The sequence below is a fragment of the Paracoccidioides lutzii genome (assembly GCF_000150705.2).
Source record: "Paracoccidioides lutzii Pb01 unplaced genomic scaffold supercont2.21, whole genome shotgun sequence".
Lineage (NCBI taxonomy): Eukaryota > Fungi > Ascomycota > Eurotiomycetes > Onygenales > Ajellomycetaceae > Paracoccidioides > Paracoccidioides lutzii.
This window is the reverse complement of record NW_015440967.1, coordinates 528,417-542,858: the sequence shown is the minus strand read 5'-3', so window position 1 is coordinate 542,858 and position 14,442 is coordinate 528,417. Positions and strand designations below refer to the sequence as shown.

Below are 14,442 nucleotides of genomic sequence, written 5' to 3'. Positions count from 1 at the left end.
AGCTGAAAGAGATGTTTAACAAGAAGATTCTACTTTGTATAAAGGACAGATATCAACTGTTAATTCTAGACTGGCACTGAAGCTATGCCTCAGCAGAATTTGATCAATTTTACACTGAGAATCAGATCATTGCCCTCTGCATATCATCACATTTCTCTCATATTCTTCAGTCATTAGATGTTGACTGTTTCTCATCTCTGAAAACTATATACAAATAGCAGATAAAAAATCAAATGCAGCTTGAGATCAATCATATTGACAAAAAAAAGATTTTAAATCTCTATTCTGCAGCTCAGATGCAGGCCCTGACTGAGAGCAACATTAAGAGTAGCTTTAGAGCTGCTGAGCTAGTTTCATATGATTCTGAGCAAGTTCTCTCATAACTTAATATCATGATGCATATTCTCACCTTCCCAGGGATCTCTTATAGCTTCCAGGCCTTCTGGGCCACAGCTACACTGCATAATATACACCAATTGAAACAGCAGGCTGAGAAAGTTAAAGGATATATCAAGTATCATATGCAGAGCCCACTTAGTTCAACCAATTATGCTCTAAGTCAGCTGATCAAGGAGTGTCAAATGACAATGCACAGTGCTGCTATTCTAGCAGCTGAAAACAGGGAGTTAAGAGCTGCAAATGCCAAACAAAAGAAGAAGTGAGAAAGAGGCTATACATATGTAGCTCAAGAGAGTGCTTTGAGAATTGAAGAAGGCTTGAATTGTGTACAAAGAATCAATGAATGGGAGCAGGGGGTAGTTTAAGACTGCTGAGTCATGATCACAAAAATGTGCAGCACCACAGTGTAGTGTATGTGGATTATTGAGCATACTGTCCATACATGCTCTAAGTTTATAGGAAATAATTTATAATGTAATTTGCTAGTTTTTCTTTATAGTTGAGACTTTGAAGGCATTCTTGTTGTGCAGTGGGGAGGAAAGTGGCTGACTTGCTTATGTGGCCGACTTGCTTATCGATTACGTTATTAATATGCAAGACTCAGATGGTATGATTTATATGCTGTTGATACAAGAACTCAAATCTTTGGCTTCAAGCCTCCCAAGGAACCTATTCCCTTCATCCCAATTTCTACTACTCTGTGTGTCGATTCCTCCGTTTGAGTTGAGCGGAAGCAGTGGAACACGGGGTACACTCACACCCTTTTCTCTGGGGCCAAACGTTGTCGTGCTACCTCGATGGCCATGTAACGTTTTAAGTTTAGCTCGGCCGGGGAGAATGAAGCTTATAAACCACAATATAGACATCTGCAAACTGACCTCTTCAAGGACCCAGTTCAAGGGATTGGATTGTTTTGTAATTGAAAGTGAAAACAACTAATTACTGTAGTTACATAAGTATGTAACGTAATTCATCCTCTGCCGGAACATCTCCTACCAGAACGCCATATTAAACTTCACACGTCCTCAACTAATGAATTCAATATGTGAAGCTCTCCTAATATAAAAGCTTCAAATCAAGAAAAAAGGCTTGTAAAAGTCATTCAATTTTATAAAAATGATCAATTTACTAGAATCTGAGCTGCTGCTAAGTTATATAATATTTCTTATACAAATTTCTCTTATATATTATAGAATTAACAAACACATTAAATTCTCAAAAAAAAACATCAAAAATTAATCTCTACTATAAAAAAATATATAAAGTTTAATAAATAACATTCATGAATAAGTAAAATCAATTTCTCTGAATTGCAAATATATGAAATATGATTAATTTACTTCTCTCAAACTCAAAAATAGTTGAAAAAATATTAAGTATTTTATAAATTAATATCTTAATTGAATATAAATTTATATATAAATATAATTATCAATAAACTTTTTATTAAGATTAAAAAATTGCATATACTTAATTTAAATAAATAAAAAGTATAGTTATAAAATATAAAATTAATATTTAACTATATAAATTTAATTTTAATAGCAAGAGTTTATAATAAAGACTATATAAACTAGTAAATATTTTACTACTTAGTTATATAATATAAAATAAGTAATAATGATTGAATTAATTTATACATATAACTAATTCTTTTTTATATAATTATTACAAAAAAAAATCATTAAACTCTTTAATATAAAATCACTCACTAAATTGAGCAATAAAAAAATCAGTGAAAATAACTGAATTAATGACAAATTGAGAATAATTCAATCATAAACTGCTTAATCAGAATATAGAACGTTATATAATAATAAATTATAAACTTTTAATATTAAATAAATATTAAAAATCATATAATCATTGAATTTAATATATTTTATATGAATTGTTATAATATTTATTGCTTTATTTCTTATTTTATTTTAATTATTAAATATAAACTATTTAATCTCACTGAAAAAGATATATAATTTATATATTAAATTGAATATAACATTAAAAATTAATTATATAAATATAAAAGTTTTTTAATATATTATATTACTGCTCATACTAAATTTTTTAAAGCTTTAATTATTATAAATAAACTTTAAACTTAGTTATAAATTTAATCTTATTTAATTTATAGAAAGTTTTGTTTATCTATAAATCTAGCTTTATAGATCTATCTTTAAAGTGATTTAATAATCAATAAACTTCTGAAACTAAAAGATCTCTAACAATATTATTTAATGAAAGTAAAAATAAAAATAAAAAGGTCAAATAATTTCTTCAGTGCTGTGTATAGAGCTTACTTATCAAGTAACTAAATATTTAATAAAAAAGTATCAACTATAAACAATGTAAATATTTTAATAGAAGAAAATCATCAGTTATATACTATCAATATCAAAAAAAAAAAGTAAAAAAAAGTAAAAAAAATACATTTATATGACTGAGAATGAAGTTTCAATGAATACTAAAAATGTTAAATAAACTCAGACAATTAAATAAACTTATATAAAAGAGTTAAATTGAGTGAGTTAAAATCAGAGAAGTGAATTTTACAGAAATATATCAAGTGTAGAAAAGAGAATCATATAATTCAAAATTGCTCATTGAATGAAGAAAACAATCATACTAATAATATATATTTCTTATTTAGTATTGTTATTTAATAAATTTGTTCAGGTTTTAGAATCAAGTTATGATAGAGGTCAATATCCTGGTGCAGGATAATGGATAAATAGTCAAATAAAAAATAACCCAAAGACTTTTACCTGGCACTGTCTGTTTTATTACTTTTTCTTTCTTTCCGTTTGATACACTAATAAGAGGCGATACCTAAATTGCAACTGTACATGCACTGTAACAATACCCTGTAACTATTCCATATAGGGTGCTCGCTACCAAAAATTTTGACCTGAGCTAAAGAAACGCTATATCCAATTTAGAATGGTGGGAATGTTTTGGCCTATAGGAAGTTTCAGATCTAAAATTGAGTTAGGGTTGTCGTTAGTCTTAACTTTATTTAGTGCGGCCCGCTAGGCACTTAACCCGAACCAGACTTTGGATGCCTTCCACTCCATGCGTTCAAGATCTTGTTTATCAGGTGGTTTTCTGAAAAGTTTGGTATTTCTGTGCTGTGGTTGGATTGTCGTGAAATATTCAAGTCATATTTTATTCGCTTCTTGTCAAAAATTAACGCATAATAGATGGCAGGTTTTAAAAAACCGAATCGCCCTCTTCATCTGTCCTTGAGAATTTCTTCTTATTTGATCTTGTACGAGTTCTGTATCTGTAAAACATATCCCGCAAACAAAACGTAACTTTCGAGGAAACACTCTTGTGATTTCGAATTAATTTTGAGAGCATTGCGATATAACTTCTTCAATATGAAGCTTTTATTGTGCATCCATCTTGCACTCCTTGGTGTTGTTGCTGTCCAGGGGACGCCGCTGAATGTAAGTATATAACCATGGAGCCAGATCTCAGAGCTTAACGACTTGCATTTCTTTAATTGGGGGGACAAATGAACTGATATAACCTCATTGATCTAGGGTGTCGGCGTTGATGCTGGCCCCAACGTGAGTTAAACGCCAGCTTGCACTTGCATGCCACATACCCTCCAACTTTCAATGTAAAGAAGTATGTATGTGGCGAGGTAGAGCTATGAGCTAATACGTTTGCAGGGCAGGAAGCCGGATGCGATGACACTTATACGTGAGCTGCAAACCGACCCCCACGGTTTCAAGCATGTGGGCGATGATGGAATCGGCCGATCCTACGACAGAAACGGCAATGTGATTGACGTCTTAAGACTGACCAACGACGAGCTCATGCAAGTTGCCTTCACTCAGACAGACCCTGAAGCCAAAAAACACCTGGAAGAGGTCTGGGCTGGAGTCAATGGCCATGAGACTCCAGAGAAGGATTTGTTTTCGCCGCCCTACAACATACTCCCAACCAGGCTGACGAACCCGGAGTTTCAAGATTCCCTTCAAATGGTGGAGGAGGAAAACCTCGCCCTTCTCCAAAAAAAGAATGCGAAAGGCGGGCTCACTCCTAACATTAATTGCCGTGCGTTTACTTGCAGAAACAGCGCTTTCTGCTTGTCTCAAGGCTGCACGAGCTGTGTTCAATACGATAAGTTCATGGGTATGAACTGTATCTAAGGGGAATTGAGTCAAAGGTATATGTTGAGTGTTGGCGTTTCAGGGCGTAACGGTCTTTACCTTTTTATCTTTTTCTTGTTGTGTCCGACAACTCGGTGTCTAGGTAGATGTTAACAATATAATAGCTCACAGTTAGCTTAAAGCTTAAGATTCATTAAAGAGTGTAATACTTCATCCAGTTAGCCACTTGATATAGCTCAATTCACATGGCTTTGGTTGCTGTTGAAAAGTTAGCTGCCTATTTCTTTTCATTCCCTTTCTTGTTCACACTGCAGCATTTGGATAGCGAACTGCAGCTGAAACAATTGATAGCAGTTAGAGAGCTATTTTCGAGAGAACGAAGCCAACAACAATCGACATCTATTGTTGGGAAGAGGGGAATCTGCACGTCCGATGGTCACCATTATCAATGAGATACTGTTGTCAAGCGGCAATGACTGGTCAGTAAAGAAATAGTGAGTAGCTAAGGCAAGAAATTCATTTTAAAGAAATATTTAACTCATGCCAACTGTTGGAGTTGATGGTGCTGGGTGTTGGCATATTCCAAGTCCTGGGTGTTTCTTTGATGGAGGCACAATCCGCACTTGAGACGTTTCATCAAGGAGCATGTTGGAGAGGCAAGAAGTGTAACCTATCAGTCACCGCGACCAGAGCCAGATCGTACATACATAATTTCCACAACTATTGACCACCAGTCTTTATTGTGAACGCAGAACAATATACTCTCTGTGTGATCTTCCCCAAGGTTGAATGTTTTGACACATGCTGAGTCATTCCGAGTTCCAGACGTCATAGGGGAACAAGTCTGCGCTAGTGCCAATACGGTATAGCGGTACGCTTTGTGTGGCTGTGAGTGGCCAGCAACAGGCAGCAACTGGTTAGTTAGTGAAACCGGTTGACTAACTAACTAGTTTTAGTTAAACTAAGTGAGTGACTCTAGGGTGACTAATCCAGCCAACTTCGCCCCCCAACCAACGTGATCACGCCGCTTGCTCTCAGGCTGGCTGCGGCTTCTACTTAAAACCACCCGTTTTCCACCATCTTCCTCCAACTTCCTCTTCTCTCTCATCTTCTTATTCTCCTCTACAACAACCATCTCAGTCAAAGTTCCTCCTCTCCATCCTCAGCATCCCCGTTTGACACCTATCCTAGACGTCCATCTGTTCCGTTTTCTCACTCGCACTTCCTCCTTTCTATTTGTCATCATAACTCGTTTCACTCTTCAAAGTTGAGCTAGATCGTAAGCACTGAAGCTATCACACCACCACCATGCAGATTTTCGTGAAGACTCGTGAGTTGCTCCATCGTTTCTTGTGTTCTTCTATGCAATGATTATAGACAGGATAACTAACCAACCCTCTGCTGCAGTTACCGGAAAGACTATAACCCTCGACGTTGAGTCGGGAGATACAATCGATGGTGTCAAGTCCAAAATTCAGGACAAGGAAGGGATTCCTCCTGACCAGCAACGTCTGATATTCGCCGGCAAGCAGTTGGAGGACGGTCGCACCCTTTCTGATTATAACATTCAGAAGGAGTCAACTCTCCACTTGGTTCTTCGTCTTCGTGGAGGCATGCAGATCTGTAAGTATACAGTCTTTCACGAGTCATGGCCTTTGGGCTTTGCTCGATGATGAAAAACAAATAACTAAATATCGCACAGTCGTCAAAACTCTCACCGGGAAGACCATCACCCTAGAGGTGGAGTCATCCGATACCATCGACAACGTTAAGTCGAAAATACAAGATAAAGAAGGCATTCCTCCAGACCAGCAGCGCCTAATCTTCGCCGGCAAGCAGCTTGAGGACGGTCGTACCCTTTCTGATTACAATATTCAGAAGGAGTCCACTCTTCACTTGGTTCTTCGTCTGCGTGGAGGAATGCAAATCTTCGTTAAAACCCTGACCGGAAAGACCATCACACTTGAAGTCGAGAGTTCAGATACGATTGACAATGTCAAATCAAAAATTCAAGACAAAGAAGGCATCCCCCCCGATCAGCAGCGCCTTATTTTTGCCGGAAAACAACTCGAGGATGGCCGTACTCTCTCGGATTATAATATCCAAAAGGAGTCCACTCTTCATCTCGTCCTCCGTCTCCGTGGTGGCATGCAAATCTTCGTTAAAACCCTGACCGGCAAAACTATTACGCTTGAAGTTGAGAGCTCCGATACCATTGATAATGTTAAATCTAAAATCCAAGATAAGGAAGGTATCCCACCGGATCAGCAACGTCTAATCTTTGCTGGTAAACAGCTCGAGGATGGCCGGACTCTTTCGGACTACAATATCCAGAAGGAGAGCACTCTCCATCTGGTCCTGAGATTGCGTGGTGGCCACTGAATTTCTGGTTTTCTTGCGTTTTTGGTGTTTTGTTTTTAAACTTGTCTTTTCTACGGCTGGGGAAATAATTTTCACCATTACCGGCTCTGGCGTCTATGGAGGGATGGAATATTTCATGATGGGGTTTCGAAATTTTTTATGACTGGGATGCATTCATTTACTTAAACTGCTTATTACAATAACTTCTTTCATATCCTCCTTCACTACAACTCAGATACGAACTCCTATTTCGCTTTGGATACATTCTTTCCTCAGCCAATTCTGTTCGTGACGTTTCCTTGTTGCGTAGAATGTAATCTTCTGAAGCACTTAAAATTTTCTATTCTTGCCACTTTATTATTCTATTGCCATTCATTTCGTGGCAATCTCGGGATGTAAGCAATTCACATACGTTTTAACATACTGCCAGGAAGGTAGCGTCATAAATCACATGATAACTGGCTTTACATCCATTTGTCTGAATTCTAAAAGAGTCATATCAATCACATATTTTGGATCTTCAAAACAACAACAGCGCAATAGCATTTAAAAAACTATCGTTTATACAACTACTGGTCACCTCCACATCTGACGAATAAAAGGTCATGTCATCCTGGGAGGAAGATGTGATGTAGTTGGATCTTCCATCTATTATCCGGCCATGCCCTCCTACTTCTACCATATATCTTTGGAATTACTATCTGGCAATCCGGATCCTAGGTTAAATTCTTATTCGCAGTCCCTTAACGATAGATCCTTTGAACCCCACGCATCGTCGTCCGGTCATAGCAATCATAGCCACAGTGATCAGCATATAATTCAAACTTTCAGAGACGCGTTTCAGCCCTTTCAGCAGAAGAAGAGGCTTAGAGCTGGGAAGGGGGTGAAGGGGGATAGCTATAGCTATAGCAACGGCGGTTTTCTGAGGGAGAGTAGAAATAGTGTTGTTGGGGGAAATAGTGCGGGGTTAAGGGAGGTTGGTGAGTTTCGATCCCTATCCTGTATTGAGTTCTGAAAGCGGATGGAGTCGGTGATATGTGAATTATATATATTTTTGGGAGAAAGATGGTGAAGGCAAGTAAAGCGTTACCTTTATCGTATCGTTTTTAATCATTTACTTGTAAATAGATCAGGATACGAACGGCATTATCCAATATCGAGCCTCGTCGGGCACTACCACCACACCCACCGCTGCAACTGTGAGCACAACACCTTTTCGCGGCGCTTCTCAGCAAGCTGGCCCTTATCCGCATCAATATCGCGCACAACGACTAGATGACTCAACTGCCATCTCACCATTTACTTCGTCTTCTACCTCCTATTCTAAACTCGCAAACGACAAACGCTTAGATCAGATCTCCATCGCAAGCATCGACATGGTGGTATCGGAGCGGAGCAACGGCCAGGGCCAAAGCCAGGGCGAACAGCAGACAGAAATCCCCCAACAACAGGTTAGAAAAGGCAACAACGGTGATAGCGCGAATGGCAACCAGATCGCCAAGGGCATCGGGACAAGTGTCATAGGTGGCTTAGCTACTAAGGGCAAATATATCCCGCTCGACCAGAAAGTCTCAGAGAGCGCATGGGGTATAGTGCATCTATACCGTGACGTAGAGGAGTCGTCTGCGCTCTACAAGGGTGATGATGACCCGTCGTTTTTGAAAGGGTCAGCGCTGGCGCGCAGTACGATGCTTGATGGAAATGTTGGTGGCATTGGTAATAACAACAGTGGTAATAGAAAGTATGGCAGTGCGGATGTGGTGGGGGATATTGAAGCTGCTGGACCTGGATCTGGGTCTGGAGGTGGCGCTGGATCATCACATTCTGTGGAGGATTGCACGACGCTGTGTATACTCGCAGTGCCGTCGTATATGTCTCCATCGGACTTTTTGGGGTTTGTGGGGGAACAGACGCGTGATGAGGTCAGTCATTTTCGAATGGTTAGGACCGCGCGGGCAAATCGGTATATGGTTTTGATGAAATTTCGGAGCGGGAAGAGGGCGAAGGAGTGGCAGCGGGACTGGAATGGGAAAGTTTTTAATTCTATGGAGGTGAGTTTATACCTGAATTTTGAATTTTATTTTATTGTATTTTTATTTATTTTTGCTTGTTGATTACTTGGTTGTTTTAAGATTGTTGCTGATTGTTTGTTTTGTCCTCTTTTGTAGTCCGAAACGTGCCATGTGGTGTTCGTGAAGACTGTAGAGATCCAGGTCGAAGCTCCTGGAACAGAGAGCAAGTTTCCGGACATGAATAACGACCCCTTCACGCCCTCAACGATGAACCATACCCGTATGCCCTCAAATTCGTCGCCCGTTCAGTCTGCTACCCTTTCTACGTCCTCGTTATCCACTAAACCTCTAGCTCCTCCTACACCATCACTCATAGAGCTACCAACATGCCCCGTCTGCTTGGAGCGCATGGATGAAACGACAGGCTTGCTTACGATAATTTGCCAACATGTCTTCCATTGTACGTGCCTACAAAAATGGAAAGGCAGCGGATGTCCCGTGTGCCGGTATACGCAGGACGAATTTGGCAAGAGAGCAGCGTCACACTTTGATTGCGACCAGGAGCTCACAGAGTGTCAAGTCTGCCACTCAGAAGCGAATCTTTGGCTATGTTTGATATGCGGGAATGTGGGCTGTGGACGCTACGACGAGGCTCACGCATTTGCGCACTTCAAGGAAACCTCTCATGCATTTGCCATGGATCTAGCTTCACAGCGTGTCTGGGACTATGTGGGTGATGGCTACGTGCATAGGATTATACAAAATAAGTCCGATGGCAAGCTTGTGGAATTACCCGCCGCAGGCGAGAGTGCTCTCGATCCACCAGACTGGGCCGATGCGGTCCCACGCGAAAAACTGGAGAACATGAGCGTTGAATACACGCATTTGCTAACCAGCCAACTCGAGAGCCAACGGACATATTTCGAAGAAGTTGTCGAGCGCGCAGCTGATAAAGCATCTGTCGCTAGCGCAGCTGCCACTGCCGCGCAAGAAGCGGCTGAAGCGGCGGTGAAAAACCTTAGCACGCTCCAGTCGCAATATGATACGCTTGTTAAAGAGACCATTCCAAACCTGGAACGGGAGAAAGGCCGTGCAGAGCGGCGGGCGGAGAAATTGGAAACGATGGCTCACCGGATGGAGAAGGAGTGGCGGGAGGAGAAAGCTATGAATGGTAGTTTGATGGAGAAGATTGAGTTTCTGAATGCGGAGGTGCAGAAGTTGACGGTTGCGAATGAGGATTTGAAGGAGCAGAATCGGGATTTGAGCTTTTTTATTAGTGGAGTGGAGAGGCTGAAGGGGCAGGGGGAGGATGTAATTGAGGGGACTGTTAGTGTCCCGGAGCCTGAGGGAGGCGGGAGGAGAAGGCGGAAGGGGAAAGGGAAGAAATAGGGGTATTCCCCCCTCTATTTTTCACTTTTTTAAAGAAAAAAAAACACTTTTGGTGTGCTTTGCACATTACATTGCAAACCACAGGATCTAGATCCGATGTTTTGCTGGTCTCCTGCTTTGTAGGTGGTGCCCTTGCATCCATCCGCTGGCATCGCGGCAGGGAGGGCTTAGCAAATGCGGCTCTTTGCGCTGCTCTACGCTCCCCCAGCATACATTCTCTGATGTCCCACAACCCCACCGAATCAGATCCCTTGCGCCTACGCCGTCTTAACCTCGAAGTGGAAGTTGACGATTGGACGATCGATCTTGCTGATGTGTTTGATACAATATGGCAAAAAGTAATTATAAATGCACGCTCAGGTCCACGGTGGAGACCGTGGGTGTAGCTGGATGCAGTTATAATCACCTGTCACTTCATGTTTTTTATATCAGTTGCTAAGATAAGTTTTTGGCTTCGACTTTCTTTTCTTACGAAGACTAAGATTCTGTTAACGTGGACATACGTGATGTGAAATTATGCCTCAGCCGCTGCATGACTTTGGGTTCCTCAGGTAGATATGTTATTATCATTGGGACTACGAGTTTCTCCCCTTTCTATCTTTTGTTCCCGTTTTGAATGAACATCCACATCACTTTATGCTCGTAAGGAGCGGGCGGCCGGTGGGAATAAAATACATGAATATATCAAGATATGTCGCTCTTTGAGGTTTACTGGGGTCTCTGTTACAGTGCAGAGGAGATTGAGAGAGACAAAAACCTTCACTACAAAGATAATCTTGGGCCAACTGCAGGTTGTGCTTTTCATCTCCTTTTACTTTGTTCTTATCGAGGACCAAGCTTTGGGTGGTCATGTAGTACAAACTTTTATGATAAATCGTGCATTCCGGCAAAGAGACTTGGTGCATATGTTTGGGGGTTGAGGGAAGGAGACAAAGACGAAAAGGGGTTGGTGGGGTTGGCCTGGTTCGAATCAAAGGATGTGTTGTATGGTTTGGTCATGATAGGTTGAGGATGGAATTTTATCCATAATATAGTTAATGATATTACTAAATTACGAACTTATAACTAGGTTATTGGCGCCATGATATAACAAAACCTGAGAAAGGGAGGAATATTGGTAGATAGGTACCTTGGTAGCTATTAGCTATGAGAATGAAATCCATCCAATTGAGAGTGTCTAGGTGAATTCATGAGTTTTAAAAACCGACATTCAAAGTAAATAGTTCAAGAGCAATAATAATAATAATAATAATAATAATAATTCTCACAGAACTACTTCCAACATTTCAATTTCAGATGCCGGATTCCGTAGCTGCTGTATGTCCCGATATTTGGAATTTTCACGACGTCTAGGGAATTTAAGGTTCCTACGAGACCCCACACTTCATTTATGGGCCAAATATATATATTTTGCGCGGGGTAGTTAGTTAAAAAGTAAAATGAAATCTAGACTTTCTGAACTAATGTAATACACTCAATTTTGAAGCATTTTATTCACAACTTCAAAAAAGTAATTGATTGGAGTACAGAGGTAGGTTGCTATTTACTAGGACAGCTTCTCATTGTATGATCAATATTATGACAGGCACTGTAGTGTGGCAGAGCTCACTGTCAAGAGACATCTAACAAATCAGAATTCTGTTTTTCAAGATGCAGATTGAGCTGCTTAAGAGTAGCTCTAGTTCTTCTTGTCTTTTACTTAGTCTTTCATTCATTCTCAGTCTTAAAACACTTTAGCTTCTTGTCATAAAAACAGATTCATCTTGATTGATACCTGAGTGGTTTTTTTAAATTGATTAATATAAGAGACTAAGCTGCTAGAGAGATTTTATATGCAAAGTTTTTTTGCAAGCTTTTTACATAATGTTCTGGCTGATGGAAGTTCTGAGATATATGTTAACTTAAAGATCTAAAGGAGAATTCAATAATTGATGATGTTGATATATATAGCTGAAGAAAAATCTTCAAGAAAAATATTATCATAATTGATTTTATTTTAACTTCAATGAATTTATTAAATATTTTGACTAAATTAAATATCAATATTTAAAAAGATAAGAGTGTATATATATATATATATATAAATATCATTGATACACCATCTACATCATGTTGATATGGTTCTGCTATTCATGAAAGTTAAGTATAGATATATAAAGTTTTATTAATTTAATTATAATTTACAGTTATCACATTGTTAAGTTATGTGATTTAAATAACTATCAACATCAAGTGATAGAAAAAAATAATAGATATGAGATAATATATAAAAATAGATAATTATATTTTTATTATAAAAAGTATCAAACTTTACAGTTAAATAACTTCTATAATTATCAATAATAAATAACTAGTTATAATTTTTTTAGAATAATTATTCTTGATCTCTTAATTTTTTCAATTAAAATGATAATTTTTAAACTTAAGTAGTTATTACAAAGTCAATTTTATCAATATTTTAATATTATTTTCATAAATTTTTAAAATAATTAACTATTTGAAAATACTCTTTAATGACTAGTAAATTCTTCTGCTTCATATACTAATTGTGATGGTCTGAAAAGGCATACAGAAACTGCCTAGCAACCGCCCAGCAACCACCCAGCGGAAATGAGCATATAAAAAAATCCTTCTCCAAACCCTCTTTAAAAATCACCTACCCATTAAACAGCTTACTAGTTAGCAATCTAAAACACGATCATTTGCGTTTAGATCGAAGCCGTAACACTGATATACTATTTATCAAGTTTGCAGCTCAGAATAATATTTGACAAAATTATAAACCCAGTTGACTAGATTTACTATAGAACTTTGCAGTTAATTATGAAGTGGAAATTGAATTATTTCATATAAAATGTCTGATTTTCACTCATCAATTTCCAGCAATTGCTTCACAAGAGTTGATTCTTCAGTAGATTTCAATTTATAACTATTGATATAAATTTCTAAACGTAGTTTGATTTCTTTAAGTCAGAAGGATAGAATAGATTCAGAAATATTAACTAGCTTTAGAACTTTTAATATTGATTTAATATTTTCATTTTTATAGATTAATATTATTATTTATATTTTTTTTTTGAGATAGTGATGAAAAAATGATACACTAAATAGAGCAAGTTCAAAAGGATTTAAATTTCACAGCTCAGTAGTATTCGCGACTCGATGGTTAATTACGTTATTCTGTACCTACCTTGTAGTTGTCGTCTGATAGATTATTCTATTGTCTCTAATCCCGAGTTAGGGGGGTGAAATTGGAATTGAGATTGAGAATTTGAAGATTGAGGATTAAAACCTGGACTGGATTCGGTGAGATTAAAGGTTAAGAGTGAATGGATAAAACACCGGGGCCAGGGAGATTAATGATAGTTAGCAGTTTAATAGAATTGTATGGGTCTGATGCAGAGGGTATTTGGTTGCTTAGTTACTTTGGTGGAGATGGGTGAGGATAAAGAGTGCGAGAAGGAGGGGAATAGCAGCAGGGGATAGGCAGGAGAGTGGTGGGAGTTGAGGGTTAGGGTGACGGAGAGACTGCTTACGGAACATTGAATTTGTTTGCTTCAGGTTTTTATGAGGAGGGACTGTACGTGGAGATACCCACCTAGTACCACAATTTGAAGGCGCAGGCGTGCGTCGGGGATTGGTAATAAATGGACATAAACATTTGGAACGGGAACGGAGAGGGCTGTATGGCAGTCTATTGTTGATTGTTATTGCTTTTGCACTTCATTTCTATTCGCGAATGAGGGATTGGCAATGGCGGGAATGGCGGAAATGACGGGAAGAGGAAGCTGGCGTGGCTTGAATCAGTTATTTCACCCCATTTATACATCACACCCACGGTCTCTATTAAGTATCAAGCATTCAGCAACTGGAAGACAAGACTCAGATAAGGTTGTCTGAGCAGGTCGTTCCCATTGTGTATTGGCTGTTCCAGAATGATTTAAGAGTCAAACTGTCAACTTTTTTTTTTTTTTGGGGGGGGGGGGGGGGGGGCGCCCCCCCCCACCCCACAAATCCCCGTACTTGAGGAAACATAATTTTTCTACTCCCCCAAATCCCGGAAATTTAAAAAAAGGAAAAGTTAAAACCCCCCCGACCTTCCCTTCAGATTCCAGAAATATTTGTTTGGGGAACTATTTCCTTTTTCTATATGGAAAGAA

General features: G+C 38.8%; 3 protein-coding genes across 3 annotated transcripts; all 3 read left to right on the top strand.

Moving 5' to 3' along the window:
• Positions 1–3,779: 3,779 nt before the first annotated feature.
• Positions 3,780–4,559, top strand: PAAG_07081 (hypothetical protein; the record flags this gene model as incomplete). The annotated part of the gene is made up of 3 exons (XM_015846118.1): positions 3,780–3,848; positions 3,945–3,971; positions 4,077–4,559. 3 exons carry the CDS (start codon positions 3,780–3,782, stop codon positions 4,557–4,559), a joined length of 579 nt encoding a protein of 192 aa, XP_015700553.1.
• A 1,269-nt stretch (positions 4,560–5,828) lies between these two features.
• PAAG_07080 (ubiquitin) lies at positions 5,829–6,902 on the top strand (the record flags this gene model as incomplete). The annotated part of the gene is made up of 3 exons (XM_002791123.2): positions 5,829–5,850; positions 5,928–6,143; positions 6,223–6,902. 3 exons carry the CDS (start codon positions 5,829–5,831, stop codon positions 6,900–6,902), a joined length of 918 nt encoding a protein of 305 aa, XP_002791169.1.
• A 640-nt stretch (positions 6,903–7,542) lies between these two features.
• PAAG_07079 (RING finger protein) lies at positions 7,543–10,282 on the top strand (the record flags this gene model as incomplete). Its single annotated transcript, XM_015846117.1, has 3 exons — positions 7,543–7,861; positions 8,010–8,932; positions 9,050–10,282. 3 exons carry the CDS (start codon positions 7,543–7,545, stop codon positions 10,280–10,282), a joined length of 2,475 nt encoding a protein of 824 aa, XP_015700552.1.
• Between the last annotated feature and the right edge of the window lie 4,160 nt (positions 10,283–14,442).